We start from the raw sequence: 24,279 nt of genomic DNA on the forward strand, positions 1-24,279 counted from the left end.
GGGGAGGATTGGGAGGGGGAGGAGCGGCCGGAGGAGTACGCCGGCCTCTTTGACGACCCGTAAGGGGCCGTCGCCTGCTGTGCCATTTGTAGTGCCAGTCCGAGCCAGCCACGCGGGGAAAAGGTGTGTCGACCCCAAATCGGGTCCGGACTTCGGACCCGATTACGCTGCCGCCTCGCGCGCACCGCTGCTGCCCTCGCCAGCAGCCGCCGCGGTCGCAGTGCCATCGTACGGACTGGCGGTCGACTCGCCACATCGATTTCAACTCACGCGACGCGCTCGGCCTCCGCTGGCGGCTGCCGCAAGAGCGGCTGGCTCACGGCAGCGTCTCGCCGGTTGCCGGATAGGAGAGTACAGAACGTCTGGAGTGTAACTGTGTACGTGAGATCGGTTTTGATAACAAGCACGGTCGATCCGTCAAAGCGATACACTCGTTCGCTATCTCGCTGGAGGGCTGGCACGGAGCTCTGTGCCGACAAACAGGAAGAGCCGAGCGGCAAGAAGGGCTCGATGGGGAGCGAGAACCGTCAGAGGTGCTCACCCAGGTTTCGGAAGTCCGCCTTGATGCGGTCGGTTCCCCCCAGGTTTGAACGCGCAGCTCGCAAGACTCGTCGAGCACTCGCAGCCTCTCTGCGCCTCTCATGCTGCCGCTCTGCGGGACGTTCAGTCTTTCCGGAAGATATCGTCGAGTTTTGGAAGCTGCGCGGTCAAACCTGGGGGGAAACAAGAGCGTCACGACGGACTTCAGGTTACACCTAAAGCTCTTCTGACGCTTCTCACTCCCCATCGAGCCCTTCTTGCCGCTCGGCTCTTCCTGTTTGTCGGCACAGAGCTCCGTGCCAGCCCTCCAGCGAGATAGGAACGAGTGTATCGCTTTGACGGATCGACCGTGCTTGTTATCAAAACCGATCTCACGTACACAGTTACACTCCAGACGTTCTGTACTCTCCTATCCGGCAACCGGCGAGACGCTGCCGTGAGCCAGCCGCTCTTGCGGCAGCCGCCAGCGGAGGCCGAGCGCGTCGCGTATCGATCGAGCTCGCGATCCGGGCCGTGGAGCCCACGAGGAAGACTTCGTCTGCTGGGACGGAGTCCCGACGCTCGCTGCGTCCGCTGGAACTGGGGTCTACACACCTTTCGTTTCCGCGTCCAGCAGAGGTCTGCTGTGAGAGGGGCTTAGAGTAAAATTCTTATAACAATGGATTTTTCTCCTGGCTCCGATGGCCTCCCACCGCATCGGCGCCCGCGTCGCGGGCCTCTCGCCAGCGCAGCTGTGCACCATCATCGAGGCGCAGGCGGGCGCGAGCGACGCCGCGCTGCGCGTGGCGGAGGAGCACGCCGCACGGCTCGTGGAGCAGCCCGAGTGGGTGCTCTCCGAGGTCCTCCTCTCGCCGGACCTCGCCCCGCACATCCTCGCCCATCTGCCGACCAAGGAGCACGCCGCCAAGGGGACGTGCCGCGCGTGGCGCCGCGGCTGGAAGGAGACGCTGAAGAAGCGCAAGAGGCCGCGCCTGCTCGTGATCGGCGGCGAAGGCAGCAACGACGAGTTCGTCTACTCGGTGGAGCGGTACGACCCGTCAACGAATGCGCGGGAGGAGAAGGCGATGGCGCCGATGCCGACGACACGAAGCTATGTCGGCACGGCGGTCCTCGATGGCAAGCTCTACGCGGTGGGCGGCATGAGTGAGGCTGACGAAGCAACTTCCAACCTTTTGGAGCGGTACGATTTTGAAACGAACGCGTGGGAGGCGGTGGCGTCGATGGGGACGGCGCGGCAGGAACACGCCGTGGCGGTGCTCGACGACAAGCTGTACGCTGTGGGAGGCTTCAACTACGACGACGGCTACCTCAGCTCGGTCGAGCGGTACGACCCGGCGACGAACGCGTGGGAGGCGGTAGCGCCGATGACGACGGCGCGGCATGAACACGCCATGGCGGTGCTCGACGACAAGCTGTACGCTGTCGGAGGATATAACGACGACGACCACTACCTCAGCTCAGTCGAGCGGTACGACCCCGCCACGAACGCGTGGGAGGCGGTGGCGCCGATGGCGGAGGCGCGGCAGTCTGGCGTGGCGGTGCTCGACGGCAAGCTGTACGCTGTGGGCGGGTACGGTGGTGGCCACCTCAGCTCGGTGGAGCGGTACGACCCGGGGACGGGTGCGTGGGAGGCGGTGGCGCCGCTGACGATGGCTCGCTTCGGGGCCGGGGTGGCGGCGCTGGAAGGCAAGCTTTACGCTGTGGGCGGCAGAATTCTCGATCCTGACAGGCCGGTTCACTCGGTGGAGCGGTTCGACCCGGCCTCGAACGCCTGGGAGGAGGTGGCGCCGATGGCAACGGCGCGGGCCTTTCCTTTCGCGCTCCTGTAGGCAGGGGCATAGGTGAGCTGTGAGCTGTGAGAGAGAGCGGCATGGACCCGGACGGGACGGACGAGGGCGAGACGAGACGAGACGAGACGAGGCGGACGACCTCGAAACAGCGTTGGGCATGCTACGACCTACAGCACGCCGTCGTTGCCCACGGCGCGGCCGAGCGCATCTCGGTCACATTTCGCCAGGTGGTGCCAAGCCAGAGGGCCAAGTTCGAGAAGATGATCATTACGCCGTGGACCGTGGACGCATGGCGCTGTGGTTCCGTAGGGGGCGTAGCCCCACGTCGTGCGGCAGTGGGTTTAACGATACGTGTCGTTCGTATACAGGGTCAGTTCAGTGGGTACTGTTCAGCGTTCTCTATTTCCTCGATCAAAGAATCCCCGCGCGCTGCCGCACCACGCGATCGTCGCTGCTCGCTCGCCGCTCTCCTGACTCCTCATTAGACCTTGAGCTGGTCTCTCGACTCTCGTATAAAAAATCACCGCGCTCCCGACTCCTCGCTCGCCCATGCCTCAGCCCCCCTCCTCAAACGATGAGCATGCGAGACGCATCAACGTCGATTGTGATTTGCCGTGGCCAAAGAAACGCTGCAGCGACAAAGAGCACAAAAAAAAACTCGGACCCACGAAGACAAGGAGCGCGCGCCAATGGCCGCCTCCGTGACACTCCCACCTCCTGGGCCGGCGCGGGAGTTTTACTGCCGAGTTTCTCCCGGCCGGCCGCCTCCTGACACGCCCACTGACCGAGCCCATCGAAAAAAATTCGGCGCGCCGCACTGCTCTGACCCCTGCTCGCCCCTGCTCGCCCCTGCTCGCCACTGTCGCCTCGGTTGCCGAGGCTGCCGCGCACCCGCGCGCTACGCGACTACGAACTGCACCAGCTGGGCTCGAACCAACGACCAAAACGTCCCCGACCCGAACGCTGCACCAACTAGGCCACACCGCAGGCTCGATATGCAATACGCACAAAACTGGCCGCTCATAAAGCACTACTCATTTGCCGAGGCCACGCGGCGCCCCTCCACAGCCAGCCTACCCTCCTATCGCGCCACTCGAAGCCCCGCGGCCGCCTCTCGCCTACCGCGCTGCCCTCGCCTGCCACCGCACCGCCCGCGCTCCAGCCTAACCAGCTCTGCATGTCGCAACACACACTTGACAGGGACAGACCAGGCGCAGGAAAAGGGAGCGGGGCCCGAATCCAAGGGACCACCCCGTCGGGCGGAGGAGCTGTGAACTCAGGTCCAGCAGGAAGGCTGCTGGCTCCTGACTCATCCCCCAAATCCCCCATGGGTGGACGCTGGACAGATGATGACGACACGCACGAGCGACACACAGACGTGCAAGCCCCGCAGAGGTGCGGGCGAGAGGGCGGCCCGAGCCCGAAAGGGCCCGCCCTCGGCGTTGCTCTACATGGTAACGGATAAGAAGAGAAACACCCCCGGACTGGGACGCCGGCAGTCGAGTCGGGACACGCTGTGGTTCAGACGTCCCCCCCCTCGACGCAGTCGAGTCACTGACATGAATAGGGAGGAGAAAGTGTCCCCCACATATCACCACAGACGCAGCACAGGGGCTCCAATCCTGTCCCAGCCTGGGGGGCCTCGCTAGATCTCCAGTTGGGAGTGCGAGGGCTGGATCGACTGCAGTGTGGGTTGTGGACCGTCGGGATAGCGTGTGGCGTAGATGTTCTCCTGGAAGTAGAGAGGCCGATGTCTCTCGCCCTGCAGGAAGGAGAAACTCGGATGGTTGAGTGAAAACTCCTCCCTGCGGTATGTGCGCAGAATGGGTTGCGCTATGTGCAGCACGGTGTTGAGGGCTCGGGAGGGCAACGACGGCGGCGTTGCCGAGCTCGTACAGGGGCCTCAATCCTGTCCCTGATGGGGTGCGCCTCTCGCCGCGCGCGTAGCAGTCGGCGCGCGGGTAGCCTCAGAGATGCGCAGAGCGAGATGCGGTTATCGGCGAACCAAGCCCTGGGCTTGGATAGGACGCGGCGTAGCCGCGGCGCAGTGGATAGCGTGAAGAGCCCACTCACTGTCGTGAGCAGACCGCCGCTACCACGTGCAAGCCCCGCAGAGGTGCGGGCGAGAGGGCGGCCCGAGCCCGAAAGGGCCCGCCCTCGGCGTTGCTCTACATGGTAACGGATAAGAAGAGAAACACCCCCGGACTGGGACGCCGGCAGTCGAGTCGGGACACGCTGTGGTTCAGACGACAGACACAAAAGGCTCACAAGACATGCAAGAAAGAAAAAGAGAAAACGTAGACCAGCGTGGGCACGGATAGAGATTTCGAGCCACGGCGCCGCCCCGATGCAGCTGGAATGTTCTTGCCGCGCGCGCGTGGATGGCCTGACGTTGCGCACGGCTCTCAACGGCGCGGAGGTGGAGCTGCTCAGCTTCCACGAGGCGTCTGGACGGTGGTGCGTTCGCGACGTGCAAAGCGGCGAGGCCGTCCGTATCAAGCCCGGCAACCTCACGCGTATTGCGATGCCGACCCACGCAGTCTTGTGTCAGGAGAGTCAGGCGGCGATGGCGTCATTCGACTCAGGAGAGGCCGTCCTGTTCTGTCTACCAGACGGCACGCAAGGCACCAGGGAGCACCCTAAGGTCAAGCGGTATATGCACGACCTGAAGCGCATGCACGACTCGCATGGCTTCAGTCCAATCTTCTCGAGTTCTGACGAGCTAATCATGCCGCTTCTCCTGGCCAAGTCATCAAAGGTGGTGCAGTACCTTTGCGCAAACTGCAACTCCACTGGAGGTGGTCGGCTGCAGTTTTGCGCCAAGTGTGGCGTTGCACACTTCTGCTCGAAGAATTGCCTTGCAGCGTTCTGGCCAACGCATCAGCCGGTGTGCAAAGTTGTGCGTAAAACACACGGCGGCAGCCCGTCTGATTACCGGCGAGCTGCTAAGCGGATCAGTCGAGCGCTGCGCGTTTTCGGTCGCTTTGGCGTAACATGCGACACGCTATTCGAGTTTCAGGTTAGCCGACTTACCGCTGCGTGCGCCGCTCTCCATGCCGCACAACATGGAGACAACATGCTTGGTGCCCATTTGTGGGGCTCTTCGGGGGACCTCATGCCTCTTACCTACGAAGGTTTCCTGCGCCGTAAGGCTGCCTCTGAGGAACGTAGAGCGCGCGGCGAAGACGAGTGGTCGGAGCTGCTGGAAGAGAGCCACACTGCGCGGTGCCCAGAATGTGGCCTGGCTGCAACGGCGTGGCTCACGTATCCAAGTGAAATTTACGTTCGTGAGTACATTGTGACCGGCCTGTGCCCTTCTTGCCAGGACAAGGCCTTCGCATATTTTGCGTGCAATGAGGAGGAGCGGCTGCAGAATTTCAGCGACGCCAGCGCACCACCTGCAGAGTATATCCTTCCAGTCTTCTTCTTCCCAAACAGGCAACGGGACAGGCTCCAGGATGCAGGCATCAGACCATCGCACGGCTGGATCGACGCAGGCGACCAGGTGCGGATCCAGTATCGGGAAGTATGGCGCACGCTCACGCCGATCTTCGACACAGACGAGAGCGATGCTGGCGATAGCCTTCCGCTGCTCGCCACCGGAGAGACATTTCGTGTTCAATCCATTCAAGCCAACACTGTGGTCATTGCGAGCACCTTCCATCCCGACCAGCCATTGCATGTCTCGCGAGACTCACTCGTCGTGGCGGGGCGCGAGTATCTCCTTCGCTCTGCACAACATGAGACCGTTGACATGTTTCGCGGTATGCCCTACGCCAACGACCCGCTTTGCATCAGTCTGCGAGATCTGCTGGCGACTCCACAGGTGGCACGAGTGCTGTGGGTATGTCGAGCGAAGAAATTATCAATCGATAGCTTGACTTTTTCAGAAACTGGTGCTGAGTATGAGCAGCTGTGCACACAGCATCAGGCCGAAATATTTGCTGTCATCCGCAAGGTTGGTGAGACCGGCTGTGGCATCCCTGCGTGGGTCAGCATGTTCATGGCGCGGGGATCGGGTAGCAACCGTCTGAGTTGGAGCCAAGGGCCAGGCCGCGGGATAGCGCGTTAGCCGTGTGTGTGAACAGTGAAGAGCAATGGGCACTGTAGCTCCCTCTACATCAAGAGAGAGAAGCTAAAGCTAAAAAGTGTGTGTGTGTGTACATCAATGAGCACTCAAAGCGTTCTGTGTGGGTAACAGGGGCCCCGGTGCCGCCCCCCCCCCCCCCCTCTTCCGGTTCCACTTATTTTACATGCATGTTTTTGTTCGATAAGCGGCTCGTAATGGCCTAATCCGCCCGCCGTTGCGTCCTGCCTATCGGCCCCCCCGGCCCCCCGGGGCCGAGCGTTTTTGATCTCTTGGCTCCCTGAGAACGAGCAGCCCCATACGCCCTGTATCTTCTACCCCATCACCTCGACGCGGCGAGATTTCTCTTCCCTTGGATTCCAATTCTCTTTTCCTGTGTTAGTGCCAGTGCGCGCCAGTCCCGTGCCCAGAAAGAAAGAAAGAAAACAGTCTACAGCGGACCCCTATTCACACCTAGACACGGAGGCACCTCTCCACGTACCGGCTCCGCTGCTCTGCAGGCTCCGGATAGGCCCTGCCCACGGCTCAGTCACCCTTACCTCACTCGGGGTGCCAACACTAACTCAACCGCCGAGATCGACCCTATGCAGGCGACCAGGCGCAAACAGACCTCGGTCTGAGGCGCGCTACACCGCCTTCGGCACTCGCCCTCGCCCGCGAGCCCTCGGACGCGCCCCACCCGCGCCCTCACCAACCAAATCCCTCGCCCGAAGCAATCTGAGACCGCCAACACGGCGGATATCACGCGAGATCTAGTCAGAGCTGACACACAGCTCCGTTCGCGACCAGAGGCGACTACCACCCTCGACAAATCCCCGGAACCCCACCATCGCTCGCCTACCCCCGCGTACGGCGACACCCCGTCACGCCACCTCGGCAACACCCCAACATCGGCAGGAAAGATTCACGCCACGACGGCGCTAACGCCGCCCCACCCACACAGACTGGACAGGCCTGCTCTCGGAGAGGGGGGCTAGGGGGCCAAATCCACGGCCACAACCCCCTAGAGGCAATGGAGCTGAGAGAAGGCGCTCGGCTGCAAGGGTAGCAGAGCACCACTCCTACGCCCACGCCCCCTCAAAGACGGCAGAAACAGTCACACGCAATTAGTACATGGCCCAGCTCGCGCCATCGCCCACACTCGAGCTTTGCAGCGCGCGGGCTCACACTCTACTATAGGCCCCCTCGACGCCCACTTCGAGTTCTACTCAGCTAAGGGCCGCACTTGACGCTGTAAGCAGCGCGCGGCGAAGCAGTTTGGCGCTTGTGGTGAATCAAATGGGAATCTAGCCCAAGGTCGGAGAGTCGTGTCAAGGGAGAGGAGAGAGTGTGGAGATGTTTTGTGCGGGATCAGGCCCGAGTCCCTAGTGTCGCCGGAGCAGGTAGCTCCCTTTTTCGTAAACAGGAACAGTGAAAGAAAGAAAACAGAACCCGTGCCCAGTGTCGTCCGACGGTGTCGGAAATTCTCTTTCACATGATGGGGATGGTCCTCTCGGCGAGGACCATCCGCCTGACTACCATTCCGACGACGCCTTCTGTGAGGAGGACGGCATCTGTGAGGGCGACGGCTTCTATTAGAAGCCGTCGCTTTTGCAGTGCCAGTCCCGTACCCGGTGTCGTGCGAGGGAGTTTTGTTGTAAAACTCTTTCACGACACGGCACGACGGACCACCAAGAGCTGGCTGGGGCTGCAGAAGCAGCGCAACCATCTCAGTCGTTCTTCACACGGCCATCGCAGAGCAGATTGTGAATGAGCTTGCCTGTGGCGGGGGCGGTCGAGTGCACACGGAGCTAAGTGCCTCGCCGTCCTCGCGGGAGTCGCTTAGGCGGCTCCCGTGGTGTACACCTGTGTTAGTGCCAGTGCGCGCCAGTCCCGTGCCTAGTTAGTGTAAAGAAAGAAAGAAAGAAAACAGAGAACCCAAGCGCCAAGGGAGGGATGCCTAGTGTCGTGGGAGGGAGTTTATTTGTAAAATTCTCTTTCGGCATGACGGAGCCCGCATGAGGAGGTGCTCATCGGCAAGTCACACCCGTGGTTCAGCCTCGCTAGCAGCAGGAGGCAGCCCCGTCCTGCCGTCCCACCGTTCGTTGTCTCTGGCCACGGTTGTGGTACGCCTGCTCCCACGAGGTGACAAAGTCGATGCCTCGGTTGTTGTCGATCACCCGGCCCACACACACACACACACACACACACCGGCCCTGCTCTCGGAGCACCCCCCGGGGGGGACCCCCGCCTCGGACGTGCATGTCAAATTCTCAACGGAGCATGACCGACGGATCCCATGACGGAGCCCGCAGACGCCTTCGCGTGGGACTTTGCCGATGAGCACCTCCTCGTCCTGCTCGCCCACCTCCCGACACAGCAGCTCCTCCGCTGCGCGCGCGTCAGCCGCCAGTTCCGCGCCATCGCCGGCGAGCTGATGCGGCGCGGCCTCTCTCCCGGCAGCGCTTGCCACGCGCACTGGGCGGCGGGGACGGTCGAGTGGGCCGCGGGCGAGGCGCTGGCCGTGGCGCGCGGCGAGGTGGAAGACCTCTCCTCGGAGGGCCCGCGCCGGCGCAAGGCCGGCGCCTCTGCCGCCGCCAAGGCGAGCATCGTCGTCGCGATGCTGCGGCTGGCGACGGCGCAGGCGTTCAAGGGGCTCGCCTGTGGCGCGGTGCCCGACGTCGCGTTTGTGTTTGCCACCGACAGCCTCTGTGCGTCCAAGGCCAAGACCTGCGACCTCGCGGATAGCCTCTCGCGGCTGCTGCCTCCGTCGACGCTAGTCATCGCAACGCGCTCCACCGGCGTCATCGGACCTGCTCCGTGCGCCGCTGAGGCCTACGACGACGGAGCCGCGGGATGGGACGCGCCCGCCGTCGAGATTGAGGACGGCCGCGCGCTGGTCGTACTGCTCGGCGCGCTGCCGGGACGGGAGGTGTCCTGGCTCGTCGGCCAGGCTTGCGGCACTTTGACACGGCACGAGGGCGCGTGGTGGCAGCAGTCGCTGGCCGCCGCGCCGCCGCCGCCGCCGGCACGCACGCACGGCGATCCAACTCCACCCGGCCAGACACTTCGCGACTTCGTCGACGGCGGCGAGCCGGGGTGCGGCTTCGCCTGCCTCTCGACGAGCTGTGAGCGTGAACAGCGCCTCTTCACGCCTCCAGTGTGAACAGGCGCGGCTTCGTCTGCCTCTCGACGCCGCGCCTCGACAAGATGGAGAGGGACCTCTTCCACCCTCAAACCGGCGCCGTCGAGCAGTCCTCGCGCGGCGACGCGGGCTTCGCTCTCGCGGGCGGCGTGGCGGAGGTGGTGGCGTTGCGCGCGCCACGCCGCAGCGCGAGCTCGCTGGGCTCCTCCTCCTCCGCCGCCGCAGCCGACGGCGCGGTGGCAGTGAGCGCCCTGCTGCTCCGATTTTCCGCCGCCGAGGGCACCGCCGAAGAGGCGCGGCCGCAGTTCACCAGCGCGACACTGCCGTCGGACTTGCTGGCATGCGCCCCTGCGCCGACTTGGGCAAGGTACGCGATGCCGAGAGACAGCCGATATACAGCGGAGTTTACCCTCCCGCACCTTGCCTAGGTACGGCGTCAGCCCCGTCTCGGCGGCTTCGGGACTCGTCGCGGACGTCCTGGAAAGGAGCTTCCACCGGACTACCGGCGGAAGGCCCGCGCCACTCGCCGCTACGGTGGCGCATCTCGCGCACAACCTCCAGCGCGCCCCCGTCACGCACTCGGCCGCCGCCGCCGCGCCGCCGCCGCGGCCGCGATGCGCTATCGTCTTTGCGTGCAACGGCCGCGGTGCGATCTGATCCGCCTCCCCTGCATTCGGACACACACACCCCCTGCAGCCCCCGCCGCCCCGCAGCCCGCCGGCTGCCCCCCCCCCCCCCCTGCCCGCCTCCTCCGCCGCCTCCACCGTCGCTCCCTCCTCCCTTGCCGCCGCCTCCGATGTCGCCCTCTCTCCCCTCCCGCAGGCGCGGACGGCCACCACGGAAGGCGCAACGTGGACGCGGGCGCCTTCGCGTCGCTGCTGCAGAGCGTGGCGGCCGGCGACACCGCCGAAGGCGCGCCGGCGCAGCGGCCGGTGGCAGGAATCATGGCAGGGGGCGAGTTTGGCCGGGAGGGGCCAGACTCGGACGATGAGGACTTTGCGTCTGGGGATGCGTCCGCTGGGCGCAATACCTTGGGGCTCGCGTTTTCGTGCGTCGGCGCGATGCTCAGCTGATTTCGGAGTGAGGCGTCGCCGTGGTCCGAGGCTGGGGCACTAAGGCACTAGATGCGCGGCATGCGATGCAAGGGCGCGCCCAGGGCCGGGACCTTACGTGTGCTGAGTGACGACGCACGGACGCTGCCACACCTGGCGGCCAGCGCTCCGGGAGATGTCCGAACACCCCGAACGGCGAAGGCCGCGGCTGTCCGTTTCTTGTCGTGCGAATGCGTTGCGTATCTGCAAAAAAGGTCAGCTCTCTCCGCACGGACACCTCCTCCCACCATGGTCATGCACGCCCGGTTTCGTAGAGTGTCGGGGCACCAAGTTCATGAGGCTCGCCTCACGACAAGACGCGTTGACGACACTCGACAGTACGGTACACCTCCCGCCCCCCGCTCCCCGGGGCGTCGCCTGCGCTACCGTCGCGCCGCGCCGCGCGCAGTGTAGACTCGCAAGCGGGTGAAGTTGAAGTACGCCTCCTCGGCGACGCCCGCGTCGCTCTCCCGCGCGTTGATGAAGGCGTTGCATGCCTGCCGTGCCCCCGACTGAGTCAGCTTGCCGACACCGCCGCTGCGCTCGCCGCCGAAGTCGCCCCACTTCGAGGCGCAGCTCTCGCCGAGCAGCTGCTGCATCCAGTTAAAGAGGAAGCCGCGCCCGACCCACCCGTCGTCGAACTGCCGCTCCCAGTCACCGCCCGCCCAGTCGCCGCAATACGCGATGTTGATCACCAGGTTGAGCGGCCTCAACTGCTCCCTCGCAGTGGGGCAGCCCTGCAGCGGGTAGTAGGACCACATGCGGCCGACGTCCCACGTCGACGGCTCCGGGCTGCCCGCCGCCAGGTCGGCGGGCACCGCGCTGCGAGGAAAGTTCCACACCTTCATCGAACTGCTCGACCACTCAAAGACAAATGTGCCCGGCGCCGCGTTGATCTCTTTGGGGGTCGGCCAGGCGTCGTACCGATTGGGCGCGCATCCGTAGCGCGGCCCGGCCCACGGATGTGGGAAGAGGGAGTCGGTGGCGGCGGGGAAGTACTCTGTGGCGCAGTCAAAGCCCATCCCATTCTTGTCGAGGAAGGGTCCGCACTCCTGCACCGCCGTCGCGTTGAGCCGGCACTGCGCATCGGCGCCAAAGTGGAGGCTGCGGGAGAGAGCGGGGGCAAGCCATTACGCGAACTATACGCGGACGAGCCGACCCACGCTACCGATGGCCGAACGTCTGCGTGATGGGCGGACCGGCAGAGGGAAGGCTAGGACGCACGCACGTGCGGGCGAGCCGAGCCACTAGACACGCCGCGCACCTGGTCTTGGAGAAGAACTCGTTTGCAAACTCGAGCAGGTCGATCTCGCCGTTCTGAGGCCACGGTCCGCACCGCCCGTCGGCGGCGTCGGCGAGGTCCGAGCCGTCGCAATACATCCACAGCGCGGGCCAGACGCCGCAGCCGTGCGGCACGTGCGTGTAGCCCACCTCGAGAAGGAAGCCCTGCTCGCGCCCGTCCCACGCGTCGCGCGAGTGGATCCGCACGCTCCGCCGCAGCGGATTGCTCGCGTCGCTCGCGTCGCGCGTCCCGCCCCGCAGCACCGCCCACCCGTCGCCCTCCTCAAGGAGACCGCTCTCGAGCGCGTCGGCGTGCGAGAGGTAACTCGTCGGTCCGCCGGTCGGGTCGGGCAGCGTGAAGTACTGCCACTGCGCCTCGTCGAAGAAGGAGCCGCCGCCGCCGAAAAAGTCATGCGACAGCTCGTAAGCCGCCGCGCTGCCCGGGCAGTTCCCGGTGTGACGCGGGTGGAATGGCGGCAGCGAGCCGGTGCCGGCGAGGAGCGTCCCGCCGACGCCGACGAGCGCTGCTGCCGCGATGCATCGCATCGGCCAATGCGGCTGCGGCGTCGCCTTCTCCGCGGTGAGGAGCTTCTCCGTCTGCATGCCTCGTGTAGTGAGGCCGGCTTATCTCGCACAGCACGAAAAGAATTTTACCATGACACTCCGTCGCACAACACTGCACGGCGTCGCACGGCGTCCTTCCAAGATCCTGCTCGTGCAGGTGGGGACCCTGTCCTTCTCCCACCCCTCGTTTGGCGTGCCCGTTTTATTTATTTATACACTGGGCACGGGACTGGCGCGCACTGGCACTAACACAGGTACAGCACGAAAAGAATTTTACAACGCTCCCTCGCACAACACTGGGCACGGGACTGGCGCGCACTGGCACTAACACAGGTACACCACGGGAGCCGCCTAAGCGACTCCCGCGAGGACGGCGAGGCACTTAGCTCCGTGCACTCGACCGCCCTCGCCGCTGGCAAGCTCATTCACAATCTGCTCTGCGATGGCCGTGTGAAGAACGACTGAGATGCGCTGCTTCTGCAGCCCCAGCCAGCTCTTTGGGCAGCAGCTGCTGCTGCTCGCCACCGTGGCCCAACTTGCCAGCGTGTCCACGGCCCCAGCTCCAGACGGCGCCGCCAGCGGTGAGGCCGATGCTGTGCGCGGCTCCAGCCGACACACCGATGGCGCGCTGCCCCGCCAACACCTCGACCTTCTTGGGCAGCAGCTGGCTCTGCTGGTCGCCGTGGCCCATCGGGCTCGAGGGCGGCGTACGAGAGCAGCCGCTCGACGTTGACCATCTGCATCTCCAGCGTGGTCGACATGCGCAGCGCCCAGTTGAGGAAGTCCGTCAGCGAGACGGCGTACGAGAGGGAGAGCCTGACATGTCTCGGAAGTGTCTCGGAAGTGTCTCGGAAGTGTCAGCGAGACGGCGTACGAGAGGGAGAGCCCCGCCAGCCCCGCCGCCATGGCTGCGCCGCCGCCACCCGACGCGTGCGCCGCCGCGTGCAGCCCGACGGCGAGGGCGGCCACGCCAGCGATGATGGCGTTGCCGATGGCCTCAAGCCGCACCGAGAGCCACCGGTTCGCCGCCGCCGTCGCGAAGCCAACCTTGATGTTTGCGTCGAGCCGCTGCCGCGCCTCGAGCCCGAAGCGGCGGGTCGCGCCAAAGGCGACGATGGAGGTCGCGCCCTGCAGCGCCTCGGAGAAGGCGGCGTAGATGGGCGACTTTGAGACGGAGTCGAGCCGCTGCAGCTCGCGCGACGAGGCGCGGTAGTACCTCGCGACGACGAGGTACGCGACGCCGAGCGGGAGGAGGCCGAAGGAGATCTGCCACGCGTTTGCGACGACGAGGAGGAGAGTGCCGATCAGGTTGAAGACGCAGAGGCCGAGTGCCTGCGGGGGGCGTGCCGGGGAGGGTCGGGCGGGGCTGCAGGGATTACGCGCCACCCCTCCTCCAGGCCGATCGCGCCTGCGTCGTCATCCGCAGCTGCACGTCCACCACCTGCAGGAAGGTTGGTTTGAAAAAGAAACGGGTGGGGGTGGGGCGAGGTGGGGGGATGCCTGTGGACCGATCATCCGTCCCTTCCTCTCTAGATACACGGCGGCGAGAATCGGCGAGCCAGGGACGACAAAATGGGTTCGTCGAGCTCCTGCTGCTCGGCCCAGCCGAAGGCGGCTTCAGCGAGAGGAAGCTACAAACCAAAGTCAAGAGGTCCGCCAAAGGCATCGCCAAAGGCATCGCCAAAGGCATCGCCAAAGGCATCGCCAAAGATCGCCAAGGCATCGCCAAAGGCTGCGCCACGGGCTGCACCAAAGGCTGCACCAAAGGCGAACCCAACGGCAAGTACAAGTACCACGGCAAGAGCCCCGAGTTTTTCGTACGACACCGCAACAGTGGCGCCCCCGCCGTCGTCAGTGCCATCGTCAAAGGCTTCGTCATTCGACCGCCTCGTCGTGTTCAGCAGCGATACGCCGGACAAGGATGACTTTGTTGACTGCCTGAAGCCGACGGTGCTCGCTTTGGAGTACAATTTTGACACGGCGACAGCCGGCAGCATTATCGGCCTCATCAAGGCCGCCTCCCGCAGTCTCGGCAAGGGCAATGCGTTTACGTCCATCGCGCTCGCCAACCATGGCCCACCCGTCGATGACGAGGTGGAAGGAATGGGCTGGAAGATTAGCAACAAGGTTATCCTCGACTCCCCAGAGGACTTGGACGATCGAACGCACGGCGTCACGCGGGTGATGATGGCGCTTGGCGACGCCGTGTGCGAGGGCGGCCGCGTCGACCTCTTTGCCTGCAGCCTGCTCAGCCACGAAGACGGGATGGCGGCGCTGTCTGCAATCGAGGAAGTCACACAGACCAACTTTGCGGGCGCCTTCCTTAACGCCATCCCCATGCGTGATGATATGAAGATGGAGTCCTGGGCGATGCGCGTCACCGTCCAGCGCCGCCTTGGGCTCCCCCTTGATGTCGCCTGCCAGGCGGTGGAGGCAGGCAAGAGGGCACCCAGCGGCCAGCTACACGACGTCCTTGGCGACGCCGCGATGGTTAACCCTCGGTCAAAGCATGCTACAAGACACAAATTTCTACTCAAACGTTTGGTCAAGTGCCTCCGCTCGGCGTGGGGCATGATCATCGAGATGGAGCCGACTGCACACCTCAGTTACAGTAATCCAAAACAACCTGACGTGGCGGCGGCAAACATCGGCAGGGGGCACAGGCGCCTTGTTGCCGATCTGAAGCTTACGAGTTCGCTCGCGAGCAACAGCAAGGGCAAGGATGGAGAGGGTGAAATTCGGCTCGGCTGGAAGGGGGCCTATGTGCGCTTTGGCAACACGGAGACCGGGCTGCTCAAGTTGGTCAAAGGGCGCGGCAAGTGGTCTCCGTCGGAAGCGACGGCAGCGGCGGTGGCGGGGGAGGAGGAGGAGGCCGAGGAGGAGGGGGAGGAGGGGGAGGAGGAGGAAGCCCCCAAGGGAAAGCTCAAGGAGCAGCCTGGCGATTACCCCTTTGCGCGGCAGCAGGATTGCGATCTACGTTTGTTTGATTTTGAGGCTTTCGGAGGCTTTGGAAAGGAGGTTCGCAGCACCCTGAGGGAGGCGGCGAACCAGCTGAGCAACAAACTTTCGCACGCTCAGCACCTGGACGAGGTCACATGGACCACCAAGAACTGGCACGGGCTGCAGATGCAGCGCTTGTCTGTCGTCCTCCACACCGCCGTGGCGTGGCAGACGGTGAACGAGCTAGCGTGCGGGGAGAGCGGCATTGTGCATGGTGCGGAGTGCATTGCCGTTCTTAACGGAGTCGCTTAGGCGGCTCCGGTGGTGAGCCTGTGTGTGTGCCAGTCCGCGCCAGTCTGCGCCCTTGTCGTGCCAGTGTGCTGTGAGAGAGGCTTGTATCTTAATTCTGTGTGCTTTCTCGCGTGTCGCCGCGAGAGCGGAGAGGTCGCTCTCTTGACCAATGCGGGCCCGGCCACACGCTAACGCTCGTGCTCCGCTCGCCGTCGCGCCTCCTCTCTGGGTGCACTCCTCCGCTCCGCATCGCGCCGCCGTGCACTAGAGCCGCCCGAAGCGGCGCTCGAGAACCGCCTCTCGCTTGGCCTCGACCGCCTTCTTGCCGCCCGCGCGCCCGGCGTCGGCTGCGGCCTCGCGCGTCCCCTCCGCCGCCGCCCTCGCCGCCTTGGCCGCCCTCTTGCTCGCCCCCTCGCTCGCGGCGGCCGCCGCCTATGGGAGAGCGCAGGCAAGCAGCGCCATACGCGTGCGCTCGAACTCTAGCGCAAGCCCGCGCAACGCGAGGCACCTTGCTCGCAGAAACCGCCGCCTTGCCGGCGCCCTCGGCCGCGGCGCTCGTCTCCGCTGCCGCCTTGGCCGCCGCCGCCGCCGCCGCCCGCCCCGTCTCCTTGCTCGCCTCTGCGGCCGCCCGCTTCGCCTCGGCCGCCGCCTGGCCCATCCCCTGTGCAACCGCAGCCGCCGTCTCCGCGGCCGTCTTGCTCGCCTCCTTGCCTGCGGCCGCCGCACGGGCCGCCGCCTCCGCCACCGATCGGCTCGTCTCCAGCCTCGCAGCCCGGCTCGCACTGCCCGCGGAAGACAGCGCCCCCCGCATCTCCGCCCGCACCGCCGCCGCCGCCTCCCTCAGCCCGCTCTGGCCCGCGCCCGCCATCAGCGCGCCTGGCGGCTCGACGCCAGGAGTGGAGAGGTAAGCCACCGCTGCGGCGGCGGCCACCGCCACGACGTACTTGATGCCGTCGTCGTCGCCCTCCGTACCCTTCGTCGCAAGTGCCGCCCCCACCTCGTCGCAAGTGCCGCCGCCCCCACCTCCGCCCTCGCCTCCGCCTCCCGCCCCGCGCTCCCCTCGCCCGGCTCCCGCTCCGCAGCCGCCTCCGCCGCTCGCCGCTCCTCCGCCGCCCGCGCCTCCGCCAAAGCCTTGTACTCCTCCTCTGCCGCCGTCGCCGCTGCCTCGCGGGCCGCCGCAGCCGCAGCCTCGTCCGCCTTCGCCGCTGCTAAGGCCGCATCTTCCTCCTTCTTCGCCCTCGCCGCCTCCTCCTCCGCCTTGGCCTTGGCCGTTGCCCTCTCCAGCTCCACCGCCGCCTTCGCCCTCTTCTCCTTCGCACCCTCCGCTTCGTCGCGTGATGCCGCCGTCGCCTTCTTCTCCTCCGCCGCCTCTGCCCTCGCCGCCTCTGCCAGCTGCTGCTCGTTAGCAGCCGCCGCCGCCCGCTCCTGTGTGCGACGGGTGAGGGCAGCGGGGTGGAAGGCAGAGGAGGGGCAGGTCGAGCGTGAGGGAGAGAGTTGATCGGGTCGTGTCGGGGGGGGGGGGGGGGTTCGGCTCGGGCCTGTGCGAGAGCTCCCACGGCGAGGAAGGGATCAAGCACACCGGAAATGCCCGCCGTGAGGGCATCGGCGTCCTAAAAGCGAGAGTGCACCCGTTGGGAGCTGGGGGGGGGGGGGGTCTCCCGCATTGCCCCAATCCGGCCTCCTGGTTGACCCGAGGCGCCCTTTCCTCCTTGAACACCCGGTTCGCCGCCGCCACCGCCGCCGCCTCGGCTGCTGCCTTCGCCTCTGCCTCCGCCGCCACCCTGGCCTCCTCGACCGCCTTCTCGGCGGCCGCGACTGCCGCTTTCGCCCTCGCCTCCGCCGCCGCCTCTGCTGCCGCCGCCTCAGCCGCCCTCTTTGCCTCCGCCTCCGCTGCCACCCTCGCCGCTGTCTCCTCTGCAGCTCGCCTAATCTCCGCCTCGGCGTCGGCCTCCTTGCGCTTCGCCTCCGCCGCCTCCTCCGCCTCCTTGCGCCTCGCCTCCGCCTCCTTTCTCTCCGCCTCCGCAGCGGCCGCCGCCTTCTTCTGCTCCGCCTCCGCCGCCGCCCGCGCCGCCGCCTCCTTCGCCAGAGTCGCGAGCGCCGCCCGGTTGGACACCGCCTGAGGTTGAGGAGAGGCCGCGTGAGGGGCTGGATGTGGCGAGGTCGGGCTGGTCGGGCGAGGCGCTGCGCCTTTCGGATGCGGGCCGCCTGCGCCGCGCTGTCGAGGCGGATCACCTGCAGCGGGAAGAGGCGGGGCGTCGGCGTCGCCACGGCAAGGGCCGTGGTGCGAGAAGGTGCAGGAGTGGGCTACTGGGGCTAGTGAGCTGCACCTCGCGGTACAGGACTCTGATCTGCCTCTCCTCCGCCTCCGCCGCCGCCGCCGCCTTCGCAGCCGCCTCCTCCGCCTCGCGTACCGCTGCGGCCGCTGCCTCCACCGCCGCCTCCTCCTCCGCCTCCTTTGCCCTCTCCTCCGCCGCCTTTGCCCTCGCTACTGCCCGCTCCTCGGCACGCCGCTTCTCCTCCGCCGCCCTCTCCTCCTGCTTCTCCTTGAACAGCGCCCCAACCGCCCAGATGACGTCCACCGCCCCCGTCACCGCCGCCTCGATCTGCTGCGCATTCTCGCGCACGTCCGCCTGCGGCGCCGGCACTTTGCCACTTGCCGGCGGCGGAGGGGCGGCTGGCGGAGAGACTGCCTTCTCCGGCTTGACCGCCCGTGCCTTGGCCACGCCCCTCTCCTTCTCCACCTTGGCCCTGGCTGCCAGCTGCGCCTCCTCCGCCTTTGCCGCCCTCTCCGCCCCTACCTCGGCCGCCTCGGCCGCCTCGGCCGCCTTGGCTGCCTCGGCCGCCTCGGCCGCCTTGGCCGCCTCGGCCGCCTCGGCCACCTCGGCCGCTGCCGTCGCTGCCGCCTCAACCGCTGCGGCCGCCTCGGCCTCCCACCGTGCTGCTGCCTCCAGCTCCGCCTTTGCCGCCGCTGCTTCGGCCGCGGCTGCTTCGGTATCAGCCTTGACGGCCATCGCTGCTGCCGCCGCCCTCTCTGCCTCTTCCTCAGCCTCTGCCGCTGCCAGCGCCGCTTTGGCGGCGGCCGCGGCTCGCTCCTCCGCCAACCGCTTCTGCTCGGCCGCCTCCGCCTCCGCCTCCGCCTCCGCTGCGCGCGCGGCCGCCGCCTTTGCCCTCTCCTCCTTCAACGCCGCCGCCGCCTTTGCCCGTTGCCCGGCACGCCGCCTCTCCTCGATCGCCCTCTCCTCCTGCGCCTCCTTGAACAACGCCCCCACCGCAAAGAGGGTATCAACGGTGGATGTCACTGCCGCCTCCACTTTCTGTGCGTTCTCCATGACTGCAGCCTTCTCCTCTGGCGTTCGCAGGGCAGCGTCCTCCTTAGCCCGTTCCCACTGTCGCGTCCAATTTGGATCAGGATCCTTGGACCACCAATTAGCGAGCGCTGGAGCTGCGTGGCGCAGCGGGTGCGGCGACGGGCTGAGAGTCGATGGCGGGTAAAATGGCGCCAGTAAAATGGGGGTAACATATCTCTCTCGTTCAAGCACATGAATTCTTTTTTTGGCATGGAGACGCGAAGGCCACAGGTGCGCCCTCGGGCTTGCCCGCCTCCGGCTCGGCAACGGTGCAGCGTCGCGCTTATCGGATCGGGCAACTGGGGTTCGGCGATTGCCACCGAGATCGGCATCAACGCGAAGGCCTGCGCAGACTTCGAGGATGAAGTCCACATGTGGGTCTTTGAGGAGTACGTCAAGGAGGAGGACGGCAAGTGGGTGCGACCGGCACGCGGGGCCAAGCCTCCAGAAGGCAAGACCTGGGTCGACGAGGGTTACAGGCCGCTGACGCAAGTGATCAACGAGCTCAACGAGAACGTCATCTACCTGCCGGGCATCAAGCTGCCCAAAAACATCATCGCCAAACCGGACATCAAGGAGTGCGTGATGGGTGCGACCATGATGGTCTTCGTCATCCCGCACAACTTTCTCGCGCCGATCGTGCCAAAGATGGAGGGCGCCTTCGCAAAGGGTGCCATTGGCTGCTCGCTCATCAAGGGCATCGAGTTCGAGAAATCCGGCGAGTTCAAGCCCATCCTGATCTCCGACCTCCTTCAGACGGAGATGGCAAAGGGCATCACCGATGGATAGGGTCCGCGTGGGGTGGGCGGCGAGCCGCGCATCGGCCGACAATGTGCCGGGCGGGATGCGACCACAGCCTCGCCCTCACCGCCGACGGAGCCATCTGGAGCTGGGGCGATGGAGATGATGGCGAGTTGGGCCACGGTGACGAGGAGGATCAGCTGCTGCCTAAGAAGATCGAGGCGTGGCCGCCCACGCCCGCATACTTGGAACGACTGAAAACCGCAAATCTTTGCAGGGCGCGGGGAGAAACGCACGTCACTGCCGGGGAGGTTCGTTTCCAGTTATCGCTATCGTCATTCGGCGGTCCAAATGCATGCAGAGCCGGATACGGGAAAGGTTATTATGAAGGTCCAAGCGAAGGTTATAACGTAAGTAAAGCCGCACAGGGGAGGGAACTCTGGGGGGGCGCGGGGGCCCTAGAGGGTATCCAAGCGGGGGGGAGATGGGGTCCCATGGCCCGCCGCAGGCGCCGATTTTTTTGGGAATTTTCTTTTTTGCGCATTTTCACTTGTTTTCATTGGAATTCGGCGTACTTGCGGCCATGCTATCACGCCTTGCGACAGCCTGTCGGCGCTGATCACCTGCATAGCTCGCGGCCTTAGTATCAAGCATTCAGTGACGACCTGATCGTACGGCCAGTAGGAAGGTGTCCTTCCAGCTGCGTGCACGCTTCTGGCGCAATGCGCGTCGCCTCGGATTGGCTGCTGGCACTCTTGAGGCTATGCCTACACAGCCTCGCGCGCATGGGCAGTCAAGAGGGACCATGCACCTTCTCAGGACAGCGCCAGTGCCTCTCTCTTGGACCCTCCGGCAAACGTGGTGGTCTCGTGTTACCAATGTGGGACCAGTGCGGCATCGCGCCATCGACAGCTCTGAACTGCGCCTCACCACTGACCGGGAAGGCCGCCAAGTGGGCCAGCACCGGTCGCACATTGTGGCAGCAGTCAGCAGTGCATGTCTGATAGCTAGAGCAGCAGCGTCAGGGTCTCGCAGGGTCGGATCGTGTCAAGCCTCTCGCCCGGCCGGCCGCGTGCAGACGTCGGCCCCTGTCTGCTGTCTGGAGTGATCTGTCGGCGGTCAGTACGACCAATCAGGTCGGAGTTTTCTGATGGTTGGAGGGTCTATCTGTATGTACTCCTCGAGATCTCTCCAAATCTGCCCTCTACTCAACCATACTCATTCGGGAAGTTGGTGCTAGTAGAGACTAGTACTCTGCCGGAGGCGGAGCTCCCCCCCGACCCCGTTTCCGCACTGTGCTGCGCGGCGCACGGTGCCTCCGGGGGCCCCCGCGCCCCCCCAGAGGGAGGGAACGGTATTAGGATTTGGTATTACGTACACATCACTGTAGGTGAGCATGTAAACCTTCACAAACAAAATAAGAACGTACTGTGGCGACTGTACACACAAGACTCAGCGGACTGAGTACTAGGAACTACAAAGACAAACATGGTCCATGCACTTGCAGACGCAAAGCTCACCGTGAAATCGACTGCACCTCCGCGAAGTACAACTGGCGAGCTGAGTGCAGTGCGAAAAGCACTTGGAAAAGCGCAGCAGATTACTCGATCAGAAAGCCGTCGTGCCGATGCTCTACTGCCTGCAGCAGCTTCGCCTGCAGTTGTTGGCGGGTCGCATACGGCGGCAAGTGCACCTCGTGTGTGCAGGTGTGGACGTTGGGCAAGTCGTGCACGTCGGCGCCCTCGTAGAGCTTGAGGGTGATCGGGTCCTTGAGGCCGCCGCAGGGCAGCGCCGTGAGCGCCGTGCTCCACTCGAGCAGCCGCATCCGCCCGAGACTGCCCAGCCCCGTCTCGGGTGACTCGTCGAGGATGATCTCGCGCAAGTAGCGCGGCGCGTCGGAGCCGGCGGCCGCGAAGCCCGCCTTCGCCGCGGCACTGTCCGACGTGTCCGGCCACGCGAAGCACGCGAGCAGCTCCTCGCAGCTCAGCTCGGTGTTTCCGCGCAGCATGAGTAGCAGCTCGGAGGCGCTGAGCGCGCCGAGCTGCTCCCGGAGGTCCACGACCTCCGTGAAACCGTCGCGCAGCGCGCGGAGGCTCGCCTCCCGGCTGACGAGCAGCTTGTGGCGGCAGCCCGCCAGCACCGCCCGCTCCATCGCCGCGCTCTCCGGCGGCACCTCCTCCGCCGCCGCGTCCTCGTCGAAGAAGTCGAGCGTCAAGCCGGCGGTCGGCTGCACGAGCAGCTGCGCCCACCGCTGCGAGAGCTCGGGGTCGAAGTCGGAGAGCACGGCGAGCGCGGAGTGCACATCCTTGAAGACGCGCCACTCGTGCGTGTCTGCCAGAAACTCGAAGACGAAACGACCGAGCCCGCGGCCGAGGGGCTGGTCGTCGAGCACGCACCGGCACATGATGCGGCCGATGTTGTTCATCGACTGCGGGTCGGCGGTGGGCGAGGGCAGCAGCCCGATGCTTGTCGACGCATCGTCGCCTGCGCCCTCGAAGAGGCCGGAGCCGGCGAGCAGCACCTCGCGGAAGAAGCAAGAGTAGAGCTCGACAGTCAGACCGCCGAGGTCCTCCCCCTCCTCCTCGCCGCCGTGCGCGTCGATGAATGTCACCTCGGTGCGCTGGAAGAGCTTCTGTCTGGCGTTCGTGGGCGAGAAGTACTCGATGACGTCGCGGCAGAGCTGGCTGCGCCGCACCTTCAGTCTCCACGGTTTGCTGCGCGCCGTCTTTGATGGCAAGTACTCCAGCAACATCTCGACGTACTGACGGAAGGCGACGAAGCGCCGGAGGAAGGCGCCCTCGTCGAGCTCGTTGGACGTCGCCACGATCGTCAGCTGCTGCTGGAGCTCCTGCTCGCGCTGGTGGGAGGCCTGCGCACGCCGTTCTGCCTCCTGTCGCTGCTCCTGCTCCTGCTGTGCCCGCTGCTCGGCACGCTGGCGAGCCCGCTCAGCCTCGGCGAGCTCAGCTACCGGCGGCGGTATCGGTGGCGGCGCTGGAGCGGCGGGGGCGAAAGCGCCGAGGTCGCCGACCAAGCGGCGAACAGTCAAAGAGACGGATGCGTGGCAGGTAGGGTGGGCGGTGCCAGCTGAAACGAGGGCGGCAAGGCCACCCGCGCCAAGAATGGCTAGCTTGCACGCGTCGCTGCCGACAGCCATGTTCTGCAGCGCGCCGCAGCCATACCGCTGCAGCTCCACATCAGCAGCGTGCCTGCCCATCGCCGCCACCACAGCTGCAAGCCCGCCCGCGTCTACCACGGCCTGGATGCGCTCGTCGCTGCCGACAGCCATGTTCCACAGCGCGCCGCAGCCCAACCTTTGCAGCTCTGCGTCCGCATCGTGCCTGCCCATCGCCGCCACCACAGCCGCAGCCCCGCGCGCGTCCACCACCGCCTGCCTGCGCGCGTCGCTGCCGAAAGCCATGTTCAGCAGCGCGCCGCAGCCATACCGCTGCAGCTGCACATCTGCAGCGTGCCTGCCCATCGCCGCCACTACAGCCGCAAGTCCGCCCGCATCCACGACGGCCTGCTTGCACGCGTCGCTGCCGATGGCCATGTTCCACAGCGCGCCGCAGCCAGCCCGCTGCAGCTGCACATCTGTAGCGTGCCTGCCCATCGCCGCCACAACAGCCGCAGCCCCGCCCGCTTCCACCACGGCCTGGATACGCGCGCCGCTGCCGATGGCCATGTTGCGCAGCGCGTCGCAGCCCAGCCGCTGCAGCTCCGCGTCCGCATCGTGCCCGCCCATCGCCGCCACCACAGCTGCAAGCCCGCCCGCGTCCACCACCGCCTGCCTGCACGCGTCGCTGCCGAAAGCCATGTTGCGCAGCGCGCCGCAGCCCAACCGCTGCAGCCCCACATCAGCGTGCCTGCCCATCGCCGCCACCACAGCCGCAGCCCCGCCCGCGTCCACCACGGCCTGGATGCACGCGTCGCTGCCAAAAACCCATATTGCGCAGCGCGCCGCAGCCAGCCCGCTGCAGCTCCACGTCTGCAGCGTGCCCGACCATCGCCGCCACCACAGCTGCAAGCCCGCCCGCGTCCACCACCGCCTGCTCGCACGCGTCGCTGCCGATGGCCATGTTCCACAGCGCGCCGCAGCCATACCGCTGCAGCTCTGCGTCCGCATCGTGCCTGCCCATCGCTGCCACCACAGCCGCAGCCCCGCCCGCGTCCACCACCGCCTGTTTGTGCGCGTCGTAGGCAGCCATGTTCTGCAGCACGCCGCAGCCAGCCCGCTGCAGCAAAAGATCTGCGGGGTGACCGACCATCGCCGCCACCACAGCCGCAAGCCCGCCCGCATCCACCATCGCCTGCCTGCACGCATACCTGCTGGGTCGCATGTTGTTGCGCAGCGTGAGGCAGCCGTCCCGCTGAAGCTCAACATCAGCAGCGTGTTCGCACATATTTGCCACGACAGCCTCAACAGCCTCAGCCCCCGTGTACCATACCCACCTCAGGTCCGCCATGCCGGCACTATCGAGGTCTC

General features: G+C 65.8%; 5 protein-coding genes across 5 annotated transcripts; 1 reads left to right on the forward strand and 4 right to left on the reverse strand.

Annotated features, from left to right (window-relative positions):
- Positions 1 to 11,015: 11,015 nt before the first annotated feature.
- EMIHUDRAFT_242410 (hypothetical protein) lies at positions 11,016 to 12,516 on the reverse strand (the record flags this gene model as incomplete). The annotated part of the gene is made up of 2 exons (XM_005772496.1): positions 11,016 to 11,736; positions 11,897 to 12,516. The coding sequence occupies 2 exons, from the start codon at positions 12,514 to 12,516 to the stop codon at positions 11,016 to 11,018; spliced, it is 1,341 nt and encodes a 446-aa protein (XP_005772553.1).
- Positions 12,517 to 12,828: 312 nt separating this feature from the next.
- EMIHUDRAFT_242411 (hypothetical protein) lies at positions 12,829 to 13,992 on the reverse strand (the record flags this gene model as incomplete). Its single annotated transcript, XM_005772497.1, has 5 exons — positions 12,829 to 12,909; positions 13,206 to 13,293; positions 13,352 to 13,809; positions 13,857 to 13,885; positions 13,986 to 13,992. The coding sequence occupies 5 exons, from the start codon at positions 13,990 to 13,992 to the stop codon at positions 12,829 to 12,831; spliced, it is 663 nt and encodes a 220-aa protein (XP_005772554.1).
- A 1,980-nt stretch (positions 13,993 to 15,972) lies between these two features.
- EMIHUDRAFT_117754 (hypothetical protein) lies at positions 15,973 to 19,037 on the reverse strand (the record flags this gene model as incomplete). The annotated part of the gene is made up of 5 exons (XM_005772498.1): positions 15,973 to 16,140; positions 16,217 to 16,681; positions 16,732 to 17,133; positions 17,444 to 17,824; positions 18,036 to 19,037. 5 exons carry the CDS (start codon positions 19,035 to 19,037, stop codon positions 15,973 to 15,975), a joined length of 2,418 nt encoding a protein of 805 aa, XP_005772555.1.
- Positions 19,038 to 19,331: 294 nt separating this feature from the next.
- Positions 19,332 to 19,685, forward strand: EMIHUDRAFT_48387 (hypothetical protein; the record flags this gene model as incomplete). The annotated part of the gene is made up of 2 exons (XM_005772499.1): positions 19,332 to 19,468; positions 19,535 to 19,685. Coding segments are annotated over 2 exons (288 nt in total), but the record flags the coding sequence as incomplete, so codon positions are not given.
- A 1,711-nt stretch (positions 19,686 to 21,396) lies between these two features.
- On the reverse strand, positions 21,397 to 24,259 carry EMIHUDRAFT_242415 (hypothetical protein; the record flags this gene model as incomplete). Its single annotated transcript, XM_005772500.1, has 2 exons — positions 21,397 to 23,709; positions 23,780 to 24,259. 2 exons carry the CDS (start codon positions 24,257 to 24,259, stop codon positions 21,397 to 21,399), a joined length of 2,793 nt encoding a protein of 930 aa, XP_005772557.1.
- Positions 24,260 to 24,279: the final 20 nt, after the last annotated feature.

Source organism: Emiliania huxleyi (genome assembly GCF_000372725.1).
Source record: "Emiliania huxleyi CCMP1516 unplaced genomic scaffold EMIHUscaffold_359, whole genome shotgun sequence".
In the NCBI taxonomy this organism is placed as follows: domain Eukaryota; phylum Haptophyta; order Isochrysidales; family Noelaerhabdaceae; genus Emiliania; species Emiliania huxleyi.